This window comes from Pogona vitticeps, chromosome 5 (assembly GCF_051106095.1).
Source record: "Pogona vitticeps strain Pit_001003342236 chromosome 5, PviZW2.1, whole genome shotgun sequence".
Taxonomy (NCBI): domain Eukaryota; kingdom Metazoa; phylum Chordata; class Lepidosauria; order Squamata; family Agamidae; genus Pogona; species Pogona vitticeps.
This window is the reverse complement of record NC_135787.1, coordinates 115,017,475-115,037,912: the sequence shown is the minus strand read 5'-3', so window position 1 is coordinate 115,037,912 and position 20,438 is coordinate 115,017,475. Positions and strand designations below refer to the sequence as shown.

The 20,438-nt window shown below is 39.6% G+C and overlaps 1 protein-coding gene across 2 annotated transcripts in view; it reads left to right on the top strand.

The window, feature by feature from the left end:
• The window catches only part of PHTF2 (putative homeodomain transcription factor 2), a 91,286-nt gene that overhangs the window by 16,790 nt on the left and 54,058 nt on the right, over window positions 1-20,438 (top strand). For both annotated transcript variants that reach the window (XM_073000711.2, XM_073000710.2), the window contains exon 2: window positions 1,639-1,718. In XM_073000711.2, the coding sequence (XP_072856812.1) occupies window positions 1,674-1,718 (45 nt within the window). In that variant the 5' untranslated portion in view covers window positions 1,639-1,673. The remainder of the gene's footprint in view (window positions 1-1,638; window positions 1,719-20,438) is intronic.

Here is a 20,438-nt window from a genome sequence, read left to right as displayed (position 1 = left end):
AAGAGTCTGGCAGACAGCAAGCAAAGTCAAAGAGGAGGCACCGCAGGAGTGCACGAGAGGGACTGAAACTCTGCTAAGCACGGGCACTTAACCCACACCCTAGAGAAAGAGGAAGAAAAGAGTAGTTGTAATAGGAAACTCCCTATTAAACCGTGTGGGATGGAAACTGAAGTATTCTGGGATGATCCATGGACCCACCAGGTGTGCTGGTGGTCCAGGTATGCTGGTCAGTTCTAGAAGGTGATGTAAGTCTTCATAAGATTTGTCAATTTCAGTCTGCTCAGCATTGGTGTTTGGTGCATAAACTTGGATTACTGTGATGTTGAAAGGTCTGCCTTGGATTTGTATTGAAATCAATGTAAGAAAAAATGTTATGTGGACAAAATGGGATGGGAGAGGGCAGCAGCAACCTGCAATTAGGATGAGGAACCTTTGCTATGTATGTCAGTTATAGCTTATGGAAGGTCCAATGTGGCATGTCAGTTTCCCTGCTGCCCAGGTCAGTTATGAGCGATAAAGGGTATCTGTTCCCCTTCAACTGCTGTGAATGTTTCAGAAAGCCTCCAAAGGTGTCAGTGGAAGCTTTCTGAAACCTAAATACAGCATGCTGGAGATGCCTTTTAAAGTGTTCTACTGGGAATGGAAGGGGTAGCTGTCCCCACCATGTAGACCCCTGCAGAATTGTTCTTCTATCACGACAACAAGGTTTTAAAAGAATTTGTTGACATTGATGAGGATGGAACTCTCACCTGTTTTGCCCAGCAAGGACAGAGGAAGTGTGATTGGCTAGAAGGAGTCATAAGGAGATCCAATCCATAGGTTCCAGCAGGTGATATATAAACAAGAGCTGGAGGTTTTTCAGGAGAGTTAACTGAGGGAGTTTTTGAGAGTTAACCGGAAAGAGTTAACAAGATGGAATTAAATTGCATCAAGGGGAAATAGTCTGAGTTTCAAACCGGGCTATGTTACATTTTGGAATACTGTAGAAAAGTTGACAGATACTATTAATGTAACTTCAAACTTAAGAATGTGTATTTTATATTTGTACTATTTAAAGAGATAACTTCTATGTTTCAATTTAAAAACCATTTGTCTCTAATGATTTGGGCTTAAGGTAAGCCTAAGGAAAGGGCAGTTGAAAGGTGATTAGCCAGGTTGGCCTGGTCACAGGGACTTTCTGACAGTTCTGTATGTGTGAAGTGTGTATGAATGGGTGTGTAGATGTGCACATAGACAGTCCCATGTTGGAGGGGGGGTCTGACACTAAAGTGTTCACCATCTCTTGGATTAGAATAGCTTCCCACTATTGCATTGGAAAGAGGGAACTTTCTTCTCAGCTAGAAATGTCTATTGGGCACAATACATATTGATCTTTGCTTCTGCAGGGCTGAAAGCAAAACATCTGCATTTTTGTCAGTCCTAATCAGAAATTCTGTAATAGAATTAAAAGGAAGGCTGTCATTCAGATAATTATTTCATGGAGCATTTGACAACGTTTGAACTTGAATAAGTCACTGGGGATCATTGAAAGTATTTGCTTTTTTGTTAAACGGGCACCCATTGTTAACTAAAAACATCTGCATATTTTAGATTTTACTTCAGAATATGAATATAAATTTATGTCTTTTTTCTTTGCAGCCTAAAATGACTTCTGTATAAATGCCACAGAATAAATGGCGTCCAAAGTAACGGATGCTATAGTCTGGTACCAGAAGAAGGTAAGATTTTTTTCAGATAAATTATTCATGTTAGATCTTAGAAATGTGTTTCAACTGGTTTTGTTATCATTTAGCAGTGCAATTAAGTTTCAAGAAGACTTACTAATCACTTCCTCTTTTATACAGTAGAGCTCTATCACCACACCATCCATGTTTTGGTCTTGTCTCTCCCACTGCTATATTGGTTGTATTTCCTCTTGAAACTGAAGAATTTGGGCAATCTGAGAGTGCAGTGGGAGAAGGAGCCTGCCTTGGATTTTAGCCTCTATGGTGTATGAGTACTGAGTGAAAGGATGTCTGTTCAGCTTTAGGAAATAAGGTTCCTGTTTATAGAGTTCTAATGGCATGGCGCTTGAACAGAGCTACTCTGTTGAAACTCTTTCTGCCTTTAAATAACAAGTAGTTACTCATGATTAAAATGGCGAGAAAGCAATATTTCTTTTCTCATAACAGAGGAGCTCCCCTGGTTGGGGAGGAGGATTTGCATGCAGAGGATCTCCAGTTTAACATCTCTGTTAAGGCAGCAGGACTAATAAAATCCAGCAAGAAAGGACAGTGTGGTATTTCTTAGTTTTTACTGTGACCTTTAATTATTTTGTTAATTAAACCATTTGTGGATTATTTTTGCCATTTATTTTTATTTTTTTCTGTTTTGGTGAGTCATTTGATTTGGGAATTATGCTGATAATCCTCTTTTAGGAGAGCCATTTTCCAATTTTTCCTTTGGTACATGCATCATTGGAATGAGATAGTGTTAGATAATCAATAGATTTTTATTTGGCAAAGGTAAATAAGCTTCAGAAATATTCTTTGGAATGACGTTTTCCATTAATGAATAGTTGAAAAATGATTCAAGATGCCTGGGCAATTTTGGCCTGAGGTGAGCGAAACCTACTTAACTTATACCTATTTCAGTACACGTTTTCTATACATTTGATAAGGCTGAGCATATCATTCAAGCTGAAATGTTAATGCTTCTGTTACATTGGTAGCAGCTAACAAAATAATAACTGGAAAAAACCCCACTAAGTTTTGCTTTTCTGTTGGGAAATATTTTTCATGAGCCTAACTATTCTGACATGATAATGTTTCTGTTAGCCATGCTGGAAAATACAGTAAGTTCAAACAATGGGTGTGTAAGCAACTACTCTATGAGCTATAGCTAAACTCTGTATACAAGAAAAGTCCTGCCAACTCAGATCTGCTGGTCACAACAAATGTCTGTGTAGCCCAGTATCTTGATTCCCACAAGGGAATCAAATCAAAAGAACCAAGAAGGACATGAGAACAAACACTCTCTTTCATTTTTGTTCCTTATGAGTAATATTCAGAAGCATGCTGCTTCAGATTCTGGAATTAATACATAATCATCATGAGCAATAGTCAGTGGTAGGTGTGTCAGTGGAAACTAGCTGGAAGGGAGGGAGTTGAAAGTAACAAATATGTTTTTTAAAAGATCACATTGACATGAATGCTGTAGCCTAAGGATAGCATAGCAGATTCCTGACACAGGCCATTAAAGGTGACAGATGTCAATTCGTAACTGTAGAGCTGGGTACAATTAGGATAGTCCTGGAGCTTTAAAATGCAACATACTGATGTTTTCAAGGTGCTTCCTGGTTAGTTAATTTCATTCTTATGAGTTCTTAAATATCTTCCTAGTCAAGTGACAAATGTTTGAAAAAGATTGTGAAGATAATAACTTCTAGACTGAGGGGGACAAGAGAGGAAAAAGGTGACTGATTCTCTGACTGCCAACAATAATATTAAGCATTAATGTGAACTCTTGTTTGGTGTAATCAAGGTAAATGCCAAAGAGGAAGGTTGATCATGAAAACCTTCTAAACTTGATACACAGCAATCTGTGGTGGATGGCATTGTGTGGGAGACCAAACACATGCATAATCCTTCCAATATGAAATTTGCTTGTCAGATGAAAACATACACATCAGAATGGGATCTAAACTCAGATGTTTAAATCAACAGGAGAGGCCTTTCTCTCAGTCCTATCATCTTCACGGGTGTCTTTGGTGAGGACATGGGAGAGGGACTTCTCTGTCACTACTAAGCATTTATATGGCACATTCAGACCCCTCACAACCATTATTTGAACAATCCTTATAGTGTCTAATTCTGTGAGATGGGCAGTGTTCTTATCCTTGTATTTTAGTTGCCAGGGAGTTAGATATAAGACTACCAAAGATTAACACTATCTACTCAGATGGCATCTGAACTCAGGATTATTCAACTCACAAGTTAGTTTCTGTATTTATATCATCTATGGAAACAGTTTTTTCTGTTTCTGAGAGTAAACATATTTGTGTGTGTGAAGAATGGAATGCCCAGTACTTTGCTACTAGTGTCTTTGATAATAAAGTAGTCCAATATGCCTTTTAAAAATATGTTAGTTATGAGAGATTCCAGTATGTTTGAAACCTGTGGATCTTCTAAGTGAGGTTGTATCATCCTGGCATGGATGCTGCATTACTGACTCCACACACATTATGTGTTTCTTTCAAATGTTACTGCACAGGCACATAATGATAAACTATGGGCTTCTTGGATGCCACTGCTGGTAATGTTTGAATTCAGCTATTGTATTCTCTTCTTTCTTATCTCAACTTTCTTGGTATACTTTATTCTGCGACTGAGTTTTTAGAATGCAAATATTGATATGTCTTTTTGAAGAACAGATCTTTAGAGTTAAGAAATTTTGTTGTTGTCTTTGAGTATAGTATCAGGTTGATTCAGTTTTCAGGACATTGAACATCAGGTGGATGGATGTTGAGAAAGAACTTAGATATTTGCATTTTGTGGGATACACCCTCATCCTTTTGTTACACTTTCTTGACAGCTCCATTTCTTTTAGCTTGGATTCAAAGTTGTCTTGCATGGACAGAAAGGCACTCCATTTATGCAAATAAGCCTTCTTGAGTTCTTCTGATTTCTCTTTCCTGTTGCACTTCCCAGTACCCCATCTCATGCAGTTCCAGATTGTCTCCTGATTCTCAGTAGCAGAATTTGGGATGGGCAGGGGAATGTGAGAACTTGAAAAAGATGTTTATATTATCAGAGTCTGCTTGCTCTGGATCTGAGGTCTTGTGCTATTAAAGATTTATTTTATGAGATGCTTATCCTTTTCATTATCTAAATGTGCTTTTGTGTGATTCTATATACAAAACGTTTTTGTGTAAGAGCAAACTGGTGGCAACAGATATGGCTGATGGTGTTAATTGCTGTTCAGTGCATCTTACCTTTTCTAACAGTAAACAAGCTATTTATAGAAATAAATTGATAACATTTATTTAAATAAAATTTTATTTAGCTAACATTTTTGGCTAAACATTTAGTGTAGGTATTCTGTCATTTATTAGAAGGTATGGAATGGTTAAAAGTAGTGGTGACTTTAAACTATATGCTATAAGTGAAGATACATTAATGCATAAACTTTCCTTTCAGGATAGGTACTCAATACATCAAATTTAGGTGGACTGAAACAGGCTCTAACCAAGTCCTCTATTGTTGCTTCTGCATTTGAGTTGTTATAATCATTCATTAAACTGCAATTTTAATTAGAAATTAAGCCAGAAGTAGGCCAGAAGTAGCAAGATAGTATCACTTCTCTTGGAGCACATGTAATTTCTTACAGATGCTAAATACACATTGCAGAGTTGATACTTTTTGTTCTTTTAACTTTTTAATTTTTTTTTTGTTTCTGTAACATATTATCAGGTTGATTAAAACAGAATTAAAGTAGGATTATCATCTTGGAGGATGGTCATCATCTTGGGCATGAATTATAAATGTCTTCTGAAATATTTATTGCTTCTATTAGAAACACCAGGCTTAGTGAGTATTGGGCTACATGGTGATACCATCACAGTCTATGTTTAAAGTGAATATCGGTGTCTGTCATGAAGCTCAAGTTTACTTCAGTGAACAATATACATTATTATTTCAGCAAGAAAAGCATTGGAAAGAAAAGGCATTAGTTATTCCTGAAGTTCAGAAATAATATGTTCATTATTTTAATTACACCCTTTCCCCCTTCCCAAGGAAAAATAATTAAGGTTATGATCTTGACACTGTTATGCCACCTTCTCTCTCTCTCTCTCTCTCTCTCTCTCTCTCTGTCTCTGTGTGTGTGTGTGTGTGTGTGTGTGTGTGTGTGTGTGTGTTTCTGTTACTTTCAAGTATATTCTACTAGTAGAATTGCTCTAATGGAGACATCCACTTTTGGGAATCAGAACTGGGTTTTATTGTAACATGGGACAACAGGTCCATGTGATCAATCTCTACTTCAGCATTGTTTCCCTGGACCAACGGGTCCCATGAGGGCATCCAAACATCTCTTTCAAACGGGTTATAATTCAAACTATTCCAAGGTCCCTTTATAAAGAGGTTACTGGTCTCTTAAGTCAACCGGTTCCATTTCTGTCTCTAATAACAGGGTGGTCTCCTCGTCTCTCCCCCCATTTAGCTCCCCCCAGGTAGCTCTTATTGTAGATAAGGCTCTGCAAATGTTGGCTTTTTAAAAAATCTAGAGTCTAGAGGGGCGGGGTTAAAATCTAATAAATAAATAAATAAATAAATAAATAAAATATTGCCAATAAAGTTGTAGGAGAAGCATTTCGATGTCAGAGTAGTAAAAAAAATGTACAGATATTATAGGATCTCACCTAGTTATGGTGCTATGAGGAAGGAGGCATGGACATTTGGAGAGGAAGCCCAGGAGGTGGAATATGGGTCCTTGAAAGCCGAATTGGACTCCAAAGTCTGACATTCCCCAGCTTTTAAATTACAGTTTGCTAATAAGCCAGAATAATAAACTGTAGTTTCATTCTTGCTTGTTTGAAGAAACTGTATTTTAAACTAACCAGAGTTCCCAGCAGTTTGATTCTAACCAGAATAGCTCTAAAGAGAAAGTAGAAGATTCAATTCTTCTTGGGATACATGTGAGGGTAAGAGCAAGGTGGAATGCATAAACCTAATGTTGCTGCTCTGGTCAGTTTTTTTTTCTTCAAAGAGAAAACCATCCTTTCTATGTCTGCTTTACTCGTTCTCAGATGAAGAATATCATTTTTAGAATGCTTCCTGTATTTGTCTCCAAATGTTGGTGGCAAAGCTAAAATAGTTTCCTTTCTTTCTCCCTCCCTCCCTCCCTCCCTCCCTTCCTTCCTTCCGATATGCACTTGTCTTGTTCATAGGACTTCTGTTAATCAAGGCAGCCTGAAAAATGAACAAGAACAGATGACATTCATCAACTGTTTGCTCTGTTTGCCAGCAGCTCACTGGCTATTTAAAGAACAATCCCTTTTGATCTGATTTATTGGAGTTTTTGCCTGCTTGGTATAAATGTCAGGTCACTGACATTCCTTAGGAATAAATCATGATTTTTTTAAAAAAACAAACATTTGCATAGCCTTAATTTTTTTTGTCACTCAGCAATAGCCATCTTAGCAACTTGTCCATTTCAGCCAGTACCAACTTGTGTTTTAAACTCAGTGTCACAGTTCTACTTCAGTGTCACATCAAACAATAGTATGACTGATAATGATTGTGGGATTTATATGCTTTGTTTTCCTCTCTGCAGGTGCAATTGTATGGGTTGCCAATATTTTTATTTTGTTCAGTTCTGGTTGACCTGTGGGTATTGGTGGTAAAGTAACTGATGATAGGATATTGTATCCTAATAATAACTAATTATTATGAAGATAAGGCGTAAGAGCTTGGTCATTCTACAGCAGTGGTATTCTGTGCTTCCAAAATTCTTGCAGCCTGAGTGTGATAGATGCAGACAGTCTATAATAAGATTCATTGTTTATTATATCAGATATTTTAAACCAGAGGGTTGCTACAGCTAGAATATTGGGACATTTTAAAGGGGCAAAGATGCTATCCTTCTTCTTTTTCTTCTTTTTAATCTTTTTATATGCACAGGGTTACATCTAGTGAAGAAAAAGGAAAATTATATTCATGTGACTAGATGTTGCTAGACCTGTCTCCTGCTATAGTCAATGTGCTTGCTTGCTTATTTATGTTCTTATTGTGTGGTTACAGGCCAAAGTTAAAAGAATACAAAAGTAAGAACAGAATGATACAGCATAATCATTTAGACATTCAGATATTTAAGAGAATATGCTTAGGATAACAAAGTCTTTTAATGAGATCTTACAATAGAAAACATGAATATAGCTGCAGACTCAGTTATTGATTGATTTATGTTGTTCTGTGCCATCAAGTTGGAACCAAATTATAACAATCCTAACAGGGTTTTCAAGGTAAGTGAGATATTTAAAGAGTTGTTTGTATCAATCAGCAAATAGTCTACCATGTTTCCCCGAAAATAAGAAAGGGTCTTATATTCATTTTTGCTCCAAAAAACACATTAGGGCTTATTTTCAGGGGATGTTTTATTGTTTTCATGTACAACAATCTACATTTATTCAAATGCAATATTGTCATCTTATTCTGGTTGCTGCACAATGGTGGAGGGCGGAGTTTCACTTAACTGGGGCTTATTATTGAAGTAGGGCTTATATTACAAGCATCCTGAAAAATCTTACTAGGGTTTATTTTCAGGTTAGGTCCTATTTCGGGGAAACAGGGTATTTACCATGTGAATGGCCTTCCAGGGTATGTCATCAAAATAGGACAGAAAGATATGTTGCACTCTTCATTATGTTGTTGTTGTTGTTGTCTAGTCGTTTATGCATGTCCGACTCTTCGTGACCCCATGGACCAGAGCACCCCAGGCCCTCCTGTGTTCCACTGCCTCCCGGAGTTGGGTCAAATTCATGTTGGTCGCTTCGATGACACTGTCCAACCATCTCATCCTCTGTCGTCCCCTTCTCCTCCTGCCTTCATACTTTCCTAACATCAGGGTCTTTTCCAGGGAGTCTCCTCTTCTCATGAGATGGCCAAAGTATTGGAGCCTCAGCTTCAGGATCTGTCCTTCCAGTGAGCACTCAGGCTTGATTTCCTTTAGAATGGATAGGTTTGTTCTCCTTGCAGTCCAGGGGACTCTCAAGAGTCTCCTCCAGCACTACAATTCAAAAGAATCAATTCTTCAGCGGTCAGCTTTCCTTATGGTCCAGCTCTCACCTCCGTACATCGCTACTGGAAAAACCATAGTTTTGACTATGCGGACTTTTGTTGGCAAAGTGATGTCTATGCTTTTTAAGATGCTGTCGAGGTTTGTCATTGCTTTCCTCCCAAGAAGCAGGCATGTTTTAATTTCGTGACTGCTGTCCCCATCTGCAGTGATTATGGAGCCCAAGAAAGTAAAATCTGTCACTGCCTCCATATCTTCCCCTCTATTTGTCAGGAGGTGATGGGACCAGTGGCCATGATCTTAATTTTTTTGATGTCGAGCTTCAAACCATTTTTGCGCTCTCCTCTTTCATCCTGATTACAAGGTTCCTTAATTCCTCCTCACTTTCTGCCATCGGAATGGTATCATCTGCATATCAGAGGTTGTTGATATTTCTTCCAGCAATCTTAATTCCGGTTTGGGATTCCTCCAGTCTGGCCTTTCGCATGATGTATTCTGCGTATAAGACACCACGTATAGGTTTCTCAGGAGATAGATAAGGTGATCAGGCAGTCCCATTTCTTTAAGGACTTGCCATAGTTTGCTGTGTTCCACACAATCAAAGGCTTTTGCATAGTCAATGAAGCAGAAGTAGATGTTTTTCTGGAACTCTATGGGTTTCTCCATAATCCAGCGCATGTTAGCAATTTGGTCTCTAGTTCCTGTGCCCCTTCAAAATGCAGCTTGTACTTCTGGGAGTTCTCAGTCCACATACTCCTGAAGCCTACCTTGGAGGATTTTGAGCATAACCTTGCTAGCTTGTGAAATGAGTGCAATTGTATTGTAGTTGGAGCATTCTTTGGCAATGCCCTTTTTTGGGATAAGGATGTAGACTGATCTTTTCCAGTCCTCTGGCCACTGTTGAGTTTTCCAAACTTGCTGGTATATTGAATGTAGCACCTTAACAGCGTAATCTTATATGATTTTAAATAGTTCCACTGGAATGGTAACACTTCCCCTGGCCTTGTTGTTAGCCAAGCTTTCTAAGCCCCACTTGACTTCACTTTCCAGGATGTCTGGCTCAAGGTCAACAACCACACTATCTGGGTTGTCCGGGACATCCAAATCTTTTTGATATAATTCCTCTGTGTATTCTTCTCACCTCTTCTTCATGTCTTCTGCTTCTGTGAGGCCTCTCCCATTTTTGTCCTTTATCATGTTCATCTTTGCTCAAAATTTTCCTTTAATATCTCCAGTTTTCCTGAACAGATCTCTGGTTTTTCCTTTTCTATTATTTTCCTCTATTTCTTTGCATTGTTCAGTTAAGAAGTCCCTCTTGTTTCTCCTTGCTATTCTTTGGAATTCTGCATTCAATTTTCTGTAACTTTCCCTATCTCCCTTGCATTTGGTTTCCCTTCTCTTCTCTGCTATTTGTAAGGCCTTGTTGGACAGCCATTTGGCTTTCTTGCATTTCCTTTTCTTTGGGATGGTTTTTGTTGCTGCCTAATGTACAGTGTTATGAGCCTCCAGCCATAGTTTTTCAGGCACTCTGTCCATCAAATGTAGTTTTTTAAATCTATTCTTCACTTCCACTGTGTATTCATAAGGGATTTGGTTTAGATTATACCTGACTAGCCCAGTGGTTTTTCGTACTCTCTTCAATTTAAGCTTGAATTTTGCTATGAGAAGCTGATGTTCAGAGCCACAATCAGCTCCAGATCTTGTTTTTGCTAACTGTAAGGAGCTTCTCCATCTTTGACTGCAGAGAATATAATCAATCTGATTGCGGTATTCCTATCTGGTGATTTCCATGTGTAGAGTCGCCTCTTGTGTTGTTGGAAAAGTGTGTTTGTGATGACCAGCTTGTTCTCTTGACAAAACTCTGTTAGTTTTTGCCCTGCTTCGTTTTGAACTACAAGGCCAAACTTTCCTGTTGTTCCTTTTATCTCTTGACTCCCTACTTTAGCATTCCAATCCCGTATAATGAGAAGATCTTTCTTTCGTTTCAGTTCTAGACGGTGTTGTAAGTCTTCATACTCTTTTTTTAGCTACATACTTTTAAGCTACATTCAAAATGGACATGGGCTAAAGATTCAGCTACTTCATCTCCAGAGGGCCATAGCCAATTTTCATATGGAATGTTACAATAATGCCCTTCCATACTACAGAATCTATCTCTAGAGAAAGCACGCTGATACTTAGGAACAGTAAGCTATCCAAATATGTAGCGTCCTTTGAAAATTCAGAGCTCAACTCAAAATGCATTAGAGAACATGTTCTCTTTGTAGAGAACGTCGAAAATCAATATCCCTGATTCATTCTTTTAAGATAGTTGTTAGAATACAATGGTTTTGTATGGGGATGAAATCCATAGAAAGGCCTACTAAATGCGGTTTAGCAATAAACCCTTGAACCATGTATTAACAAAAACTTTCTTTTAAAAAGCTAAGCTATAGAGAGGTCAGCATACCAAGCTTTAATCAATATATTAAAAAATACAAGCCTCCAGCTATAGGCCTGCAGTTGAAACACACCTCATGAAAACTCATGAAAAACATAGATCTTCCGAACCCGAACTTACCTGTATCAGCATCTGAACCTGTTTTGATTTTGGCACTGATTTAAGTTTGTTTGTTCTTTGTTTGACTTCTGTACCGTGCATCTGGCTGCCAGGGCCACTCTGGGTGGTTTACAACTAAACAGATAAATGATAATATGAAACAATAAATACAATAACAGTCAAAATCAAAATTAAACATCAAATAAACATAGATTAATAACATAAGTTAAAGCTAAAAATAATTAGGATAGTTTAATGTTGGTGTCAAAGATTACTGCAGAATTGACACCAGCTAAGAGGAAGAAGACTGCCATCGATAAACAAGATAAATCTTTAAAAAGTAAGAGAAAAACAACATGATTTATCAACTTGATCTATGGAAGCAGAGTAGAGTTGGGGGAGGCGGGGCTTCATTGCAGCAAGACCGGTCGGATTTCAGGAGGGCTCCTGAAGTGGACCGAGACCACTCTGTTTCGGCCCCCCCAAACTTGAGCAGAGAAAGGGCTTTTACTAGGAGAAGTGAAAGTCTGAAGTAACAGAATCTGACTGCGAAGGGAGGAGAACTGGGGGCTGCCTGGTTTTTACTCTCTTTGAAGTCTCATCTGAATGCAAAAATCGGGTGGGAGCTATCTTGGCACAAAGCTGTGAATGCCCCTGGCAGAGAGCAGAAAAGTACAGAAGGATTTTGGGAAATAATCTTGACCAGAACTTGAAGTAAATGGCTTGTTTTACATATAGTATTGAAGGACCTAAATAATGGTGGGTGCAATCTGTCAGAGAAAGTGAAGAGATCAATATCTGGCCAGACTAGTAAGCACTCTCTCCCTCTTAAGACTGGGAGAAAGAGAGAGAGAAGAAGAAAAAGGGTGGAGGGGAGAGAGAAAATGATTTTTCTTGTATTGCTGTAATAAAACTCGCATCCACAGGACAATATAATCATAAACTACTTAACTATAAATTTGATGGATGGATTTAAATCTGTGAACTATTTCTGTGAAATAGCCAGAAACAGTCTTGGGGAAAAAGGTGAAAAGGAGGAAAAGCCCTTACCCCTGTCAGCCATTGCTAACTATTAAGACTAGAGAGAGAGATTGAATTGTAAATGTTTTCTGCCCCAAGACACAAGCTACCATTGTGGAACATCTATTGTACCACCTGCTGGAAAGAAATCCAGATAATACTTGCAAATAGACAGTATTGAATCATGGAACAAGAAGTTCTCAAGAATATTCAAAACATCATATATAATGGAATACTGCATATAAAAGGAGAGATGAATCAGCTATTTGAACAAATTAGCCACATAGGTATTCGCGAAGGCTTCCACGGCCGGGATCTAATGGTTGTTGTGGGTTTTTCGGGCTCTTTGGCCGTGTTCTGAAGGTTGTTCTTCCTAACGTTTCGCCAGTCTCTGTGGCCGGCATCTTCAGAGGACAGCACTGAAGATGCTGGCCACAGAGACTGGCAAAACTTTAGAAAGAACAACCTTCAGAACATGGCCAAAGAGCCCGAAAAACCCACAACAACCACTAACCACATAGGGACACAAATTAAATCTACAGTGAAGACGGAGGAAAAACTGGAACTAGGACAGGTAGTCAGCTTATTAAAACGTCAAGCAGAGGGAGAGAATTTTAGAGTTAATTTGTTAACCCCTCTTATGGAGATGTCAGCAGTAGAAGTGCAGCAAATGCTGAACTTTACTATGGAAGGGAGGGAATGGAGATGATGGGACATATGCCATGGCAGATGGGACAAAGAAAGCAACAGTACATGGAGTTGATGAAGCTCTTGGAACAGATCTAAATAAATGTAAATGGTCGATAAGATGGAAGATGAAAGAATGAAATTACATGATAAGAGGGGCACAAAATATTGGTTAGAATACTGATGTAGAACAGTGGATATAAACCTGCCAGAATATAGATAAGATGTTCTATAGATTAGTGGTCCCCAACCTTGGGCCTCCAGATGTTCTTGGACTATGACTCCCAGAAGCCTTCACCAGCACCTCTGCTGGCCAGGATTTCTGGGAGTTGAAGTCCAAGAACATCTGGAGGCCCAAGGTTGGGGACCACTGCTATAGATGATCAAAAGATGGAAATGTTAAATTTAAGAGGGTATTTTGTGGTGAAAGAATATATGATAAAATGGACATAAACTAATGATTATAACATTGATTTAGAGCAGTAGATATAAACTTGGCAGAATAATATCAAACCTATAAAATTAGTAAGTTTAAAGATAATAAGAAATAGAACGTCGAAGAAAATGGAAGATTAGTAACTATAGATACCATGGAAAATTACTATATTTTTTTTCTTTGTATGATTTCCCCTTTTAATATATTTGTATAAGCGGATATAATAATACTTTTCACTCTCTGGAATTTTACCCCTTCCTACCCTCCCCCCCCTTTCTGCCTGGTCCCCTATTTGTACCTTAACCCCTATCCCCTCTGGAAATTAATAAATAAATAAAAGAAGAGAAGAAGCTGAGTAGAGATGGAAGTTTTGTGCTTCGTATGAAATGCAACACCACAGGTGGTGCTGTATTCCATCTCCTTCCACAGCCTGCCTGGTCCACTTACTGGGCTCTGCATGCTGCTGGGGTCCCTCCTTGGCAGCGTCATTCCAATCCAGGCAGGAGCCTAGCTAACCTTTCCCTGCCTCCCCAGGCAGCCAACCACTTGTCAGCTATGCAGGGAGACTCCCGATCCTGCTTCCTCGCCAGACTGATTGGCTACCTGAGGAGGCAGGGAAAGCTGGCTCGGCTCCTGCCTGGATTTCAGCAGCACTGCCAAAGTAGAACCCCAGCAGCATGTGGAGCTCAGTAAGTGGACTAGGCGACCTGTAGGGAGGGAGATGGAACTCAGCACCACCTGTGGTGCCATGCTTTGTGCTTCATATAAAGCACGAAGCTTCCATCTCTAAAGCTGAGATTTGCGCTAGAGGCACTCCTGCATCTCATCAGACCTCTCCATCTGATCTCTGTCCAACTCCTTCAAACCCAGACAATAGAGATGTTGTGTATTTGGGATTAGTGTCAAAAGGAGAGCTAGTTGGGTCACCTCCCTTAGTCCCATCATGTACACCCGTGGTCTCCAACCTTGGGCCTCCAGATGTTCCTGGACTTCAACTCCCAGAAATCCTGGCCAGCAGAGGTGGTGGTGAAGGCTTCTGGGAGTTGCAGTCCAAGAACATCTGGAGGCCCAAGGTTGGAGACCACTGATGTACACCACCTTATTCATCAGGTAGGTTGGTGTGACAAGCATTTGTGGAGCCATTGCCACCAATTCCTTGACAGTGTATCTCTTCCTCTCTGTCACACCCAGTTTCTGATCTGGGTGGCAGATGGGGGAGAACTGCAGGGGAGCTGTTAGGGTGTCTCTCGTCATGCAGGTAGTGTTGGGGTAGAGAGAAAAAATTCTCCTTAGGCTCTGGAAGTTTTCAAGTTTGGCAGGTATGAAACCCATGTTTGTGAATTCACAGATGACCACATGAAAAATAGCAGTTATTGATAAGCAACTTTTCCTTCTCTTTTTTACTCTGTGGTATGATATTGGCTGAATACACATCTACAGTAGATAAAGGATTTTCTTCTAAACAGGGTAGAACTTCTGTGGAAATTACTGACTTCCTGTATCAAATACAAAGTTATATTTTTCATGACCAAATTACACATCTGGAGAATTCTTGATGTACACTAAAACAAAATAAAACTGAGTCTGTAAGCAACACAACTATTAGGTTGAACTAGTTTATTCCTGTTCATCAACATTTCATATTCTATGCTAAGCAGGACATATTGAAGATGCAAACATTCCATTGAAACAATAGGCGTACAGCTTGCTGTAGTTAATTTCCTGGTATGGTAAAGGACAGCAGTATGTTAAATGAATCATTGCAGTGGGTTTGTTTAGTTAGGCTGTCAAAGCTTAACAACAGTTTTTGTTATATAAATGCTGAAAGGTATTCATGTGTTTTGAGTAGCTTGCTCATTAACACTGATGGCTATTAGAATGGTGAAATCTTCCTGCTTGATTTGAAATGAAGGCCTTTTCCTGTGTCTTCATTGTTTAGCAGATCTCCTCATTGCATTTTCCATGCTAGTGAGCCCCTGGACTCAATTTCCCTCTTGTCTTCACCTTGTCTGTCTGTGTCTTCATGATCTGTGAGACTAGTGATGGAAAATGGAGTTGTGAATTCCCTTTCATTGCTGCTTGAAACACACATCCAAAGATGTAAAACTGTAAGATTTCTGTGTGATTTTGAATCTTGACATTTAGAAGTTCATAAAGACTCAAATTGAAATGGAAGTAAGATATGTGGTCCTAGTGTAGTGTATTTCGCCTCTTGTAGACTTTCTCAGAATGTTCAGCAGGGACAGGGAAGGGAGTCAGTTGATAAACATTTCTTGTATGTTTGCAGACTATATAACATGTTTATGTTTTTAAGGATGAAGTTAGATGCTGTGGAAGCAAGTCATGCTTAAAACACTAATTAGATACAGTCATATTGAAAGAGGTTCTTTCTAAAGCTGCAAAATAAGTGCTCTGATGAGAATTCTACTTGTCTGCCCTTCTTGGTATTTCTTTCTGTAATTCTGAAATCCTCACTTGTTCCTTTTTCCATTTTAAAATGAAGCTGTGTAATTTGGCACTTAAGGTTCCAGTTTAATCTGAAAACTTTAGCTTGTTTCAGCCAGTTCCAGTGAAATGTATTGTTGATTTTAATCAGTGTATGGTCTTTACTTAGCACCATGGTAAGTAGGATTGTGTAATAGTCCTGCCCTCCTCTTTAAAACATATAACCTTTTTTCTTTAGATGTTTTATTGGATTCCAAATTCTCTTCAGTTGTTTTCAAAACTGAACAATCTCTTAACCTTTTTAAACAATAAATCTTAATTCAGACAAGAGTCAGAGCCATTGGCAGTAATGCTTATATTTCTTCCATCAGTTCTCTGTACACAGCGCCAGGCATATTCTAGTTCATTACCATCTGCATTACAAACCCTGTTTAATGTTTTATATCACTGAGCATTGGAGTTCATTTAGTTGTGTTTTGTACTGAAGTTGAGCAAGAAAGACAAGTCCAAATGATCTAAGGTTGTTTCATGTCCAGGGCTCACAAAATCCTGGAAAATAAGACTTAATCATGCAGACATAGTTCTCTCTGTAACCATGAAGCTGAGATGTTTGGATATTACTTATAAAACTTTATCCAAAGTTTTATGGAACACAGTTACCACTCTACATATTTATCAAACACATGGCCAAACAACATTACATCCTCATGGCACAGTGGTTAAACTGCAGTTTTGCAGTCAAGATTCTACTCACAATCTGAGTTTGATCCCAATGGCCTCAGGTAGATGGCTTGAGGTTCACTCGGCCTTCCATCCTTCTAAGATAGATAAACTGAGTACCCAGCTTGCTGTAGGGAGACCTGTGTAATTAAATTGTAAATTGAAAACTGCCCAGAGAGTGCTTTAAGCACTATGGGGCAGTATATAAGCAGCACCCTTTCTTTTCCTTTTCCTTTTTGCTTTTAAACCCATATTCCATGTCATCTCATGACTGCTAGCTTCTCTATGGTGTCACCTCACAGCAAATTTGTTTTTATCTAGTTTTAAAGATGAATATAAGACAGAAATAATAGGGGTGCAGTTTATGACATGGAGGCTGTACACACTGTGACAAAGTCACATTCACCTTAATGTTGCCAAAGGAAGCCTTTAATGAGCACTGATTTGTAGCTGCTGATGGCATCATAGAATCATGGAATCGTTGTAGGTTTGGAAGGGACCTTGGAGATCTTCTAGTCCAACCCCCTGCCCAAGGCAGGAGACCTCATACCATCCTGGACAGATGGCTGTCCAACTTTTTCTTGAAAACCTCCAGCGATGGGGCACCCACAACATTGGGAGGCAAGCTGTTCCACTGCTTAATGGTTATCACCATCAGGAAATTCCTCCTTATTTTAAGGTTGGATCTTCCTCTGACGAGTTTCCACCCATTGGTTCTTTGTCCTACCCTCAGGCACGATGGAGAATAAAGTGATGCCCTCTTCCCTGTGGCAACCCTCCAGATATTGGAAGACTGCTATCATGTCTCCCCTCAGTCTTCTCTTTGTTAAGCTAAACATACCTAGTTCTTTTAGTCGTCCTTCATAGGATTTAGCCTCCAGTCCCCTTATCATCTTTGTTGCTCTTCTCTGCACCCCTTCCAGGGCCTCGGGGCCTTTTTTGTATTGTGGTGACGAGAACTGGACACAGCACTCCAAGTGCAGTCTCACCAGCATGTTATAGAGTAGTACTATCATTTTCTGTGATCTTGATGCTATCCCCCTGTTGACGCAACCTAGGATTGTGTTCGCTTTCTTGGTAGCTGCAACACACTGCTGACTCATCCTTAGGCAGTGGTCCACCAGGACACCTGAATCCCTCTCACAGATATTACTGTCAAGCCAGGTACCACCTATCCTGTACTTGTGCATCTAGTTTTTCCTGCGTAAGTTCAGGACCTTACTTTTCCTGCCACTGAACTGCATCTTATTGGATAAGGCCCAATGTTCAAGTCTATCTAGATATTTTTGAATGTTGAGTCTATCTTCCAAAGTATTAGCAATTCCCCCCAGCTTTGTGTCATCATGTCACGTTCCCGGAGGGTTACAATAGCCGAAGTCCGATAAACCAGTACAGGGTCAGAGATATCAAGAATGCAAAGCCAAAGTCCAGAAACCAACTTACAGAATGAAGTCCAATGTCAAAGTCCAGGGTCCGATACACAGTGTAGTTCAGGGTCAGAGTCCAGAGTCCAATACCAGTGTAGTCCAGGGCCAAAGTCCAGAGTCCAATACCAGCGCCGTCCAGGGTCAAAGTCCAGAGTTCAGAGACAGGAACAAGATGCAAGAAGCATGGATGCAAGCCAAGGTTTTGACTCCTTGCTTCCACGAAGTTTCTGGCTTCACTGGAAGCTTGTTTTATAATGAAACAGCTCCTTGAGCTGCTGGAAAGCTTTCTATTCTGCTAGTACTCAGGACTAGATGAACGTAGGTCTCTGTGGAAAGCCTTCTTGTCCTAAGTCTTTCCCGAAGCCTGCCCCGAAGCCTGTCTGCTGTGGAGGGAGAATCTGGAGGCAGTTCAGGTGTTTCTGATCTCTCCACATTCTCTTCAGCCACAGTTAACCCTTCTGGGTCCAGGTCTTTGGAAGCACTCATGACACATCAGCAAATTTGATGAGTGCTCATTCAATCCCCTCATCCAGGTCATTTATGAAGATGTTGAAGAACACTGGGTCCAAGTCAGAACCTTGAGGGACCCCACTGCACACTTCCCTCCACGTAGATGTGGTTCCAGTGAGGAGCACATGTTGAGTATGGTTGGTCAGCCAGCTGCAAATCCATCTGGTAGTTGTGCTGTCTATCCCACTTTGTTCTATCTTACGCAGCGGTAGGTTGTGGTCTACCTTATCAAATGCCTTACTGAATCATCCTGTTGTGCATGTGGAGCTGCACAACAGGATTTTGGGTGGTGATAGTTTACTTTGGAATTCTGTTTGGGAGAAGACAAAAATTAGTTTCTCTTCTTCATTTTGAAAGGGAAAAAAACCTGAACCCTGCCACATATTGTTGGGGTCCCAGTGTGATGTCCATGACTGCCCCTATATAAGTAGATACTTCCTGCAGTACAATCCAAGATTCCTTTCCTCTCTTGATAATTGATACTGCCCATCTGTTTCTAGGCACAATTCAAAGTGCTGGTTTTAATTTACAAAGCCCTAAATGGCTTGGGTCCAAGCTATCTCAAGGACTGCATCTCATCAGCCTACCCAGGTGTTAAGATAATCGGGGGGGGGGCATTTCTCTTGGTCCCATCACCCTCACACACGCACTTGGTGGGGACAAGGGAGAGGACCTTTTCTGTCAATGTTCCCAAACTCTGGAACTCCCTCCCACAGGAGGCCAGGCTAGCCCCATCTTTGCTGTCCTTCCGCAAGCAGGTGAAGACCTTTCTCCTCCACTAAGGCTTTTCCTTAGTCACTGACTGTCTATAAGAGACAATTTTAAAAAGTGTGCTGCTTATATACCGCCCCATAGAGCTTCAAGCACTCTCTGAGTGGTTTACAAGTTAATTATGCAGGCTACACATTGCCCCCCCAGCAAGCTGGGTACTCATTTTACCGACCTCGGAAGGACAGAAGGCTGAGTAAACCTTGAGCTGCTACCTGGTGTTGAACCCCAGGTCGTGAGCACAGTTTTGGGTGCAGTACAGCGATTTAAGCACTGCGCCACGAGGCTTATATTTTTTGCTTCTAAATCTGTTTTAGTAATGCTTTTACCTAACATTTTTATAGAATGTTATTAATTCTTTTAGAATATTTGAATAATTTACTGTTTTTAGCTTTTAATATTGTGTTTTCAATTATGTATGCTGCTATGGGTCCTTTTTTAGGCTCACTAAAAATATTTTAAATAAATAGATTTTTAAAATTGACCAATTCTAACAAAACACAGACTAGCTTTCCATAGAAATGAGTAAGATGTGCCTTTTTTGTTTCATCTGACTTTGTTCTGGTATGTTTTTGTAAGCTTCCATGTTCTCCTACACCCTCCCACACCCAATAGAGAAATATTTCAGAATCTCAAGGTAAACATTTCACTTCCTGACAGCACAATGCTAAACATGTATACCCTGAGGAAGAAAGTTTGATCAAGTACTGAACACTTTTCTTTGTAGTAAATGTGTTCGTGATTATAGATTAAATGTCCTTGCAACATAGTTTTTTTTTTCTGTTTTAATCCATTATTTAAAAATATATTTCAGTCTAAAAATAATGCACAGGTAATTGGTGATAGTTCAGAAGTATATGGGCATATGAAATTTAGCTTCAATGTTATGGTAATCATAACTCTATGATCATTATTCTTTGGAGAAGAATAATGATCATAGAGTTATGATTACCATAAGAGGAGAATTCAGTGGAGGAAAGTCAGAATAGTTTAGTATTTTGAAGCAGGTTTTCACTGTGAATCCTCAATCCTTCAGAAAACCTGACATTTATGAATACAGTGGTGCCCCGCATAGCGACGTTAATCCGTTCCAGGATTAATGTCGCTATCCGGA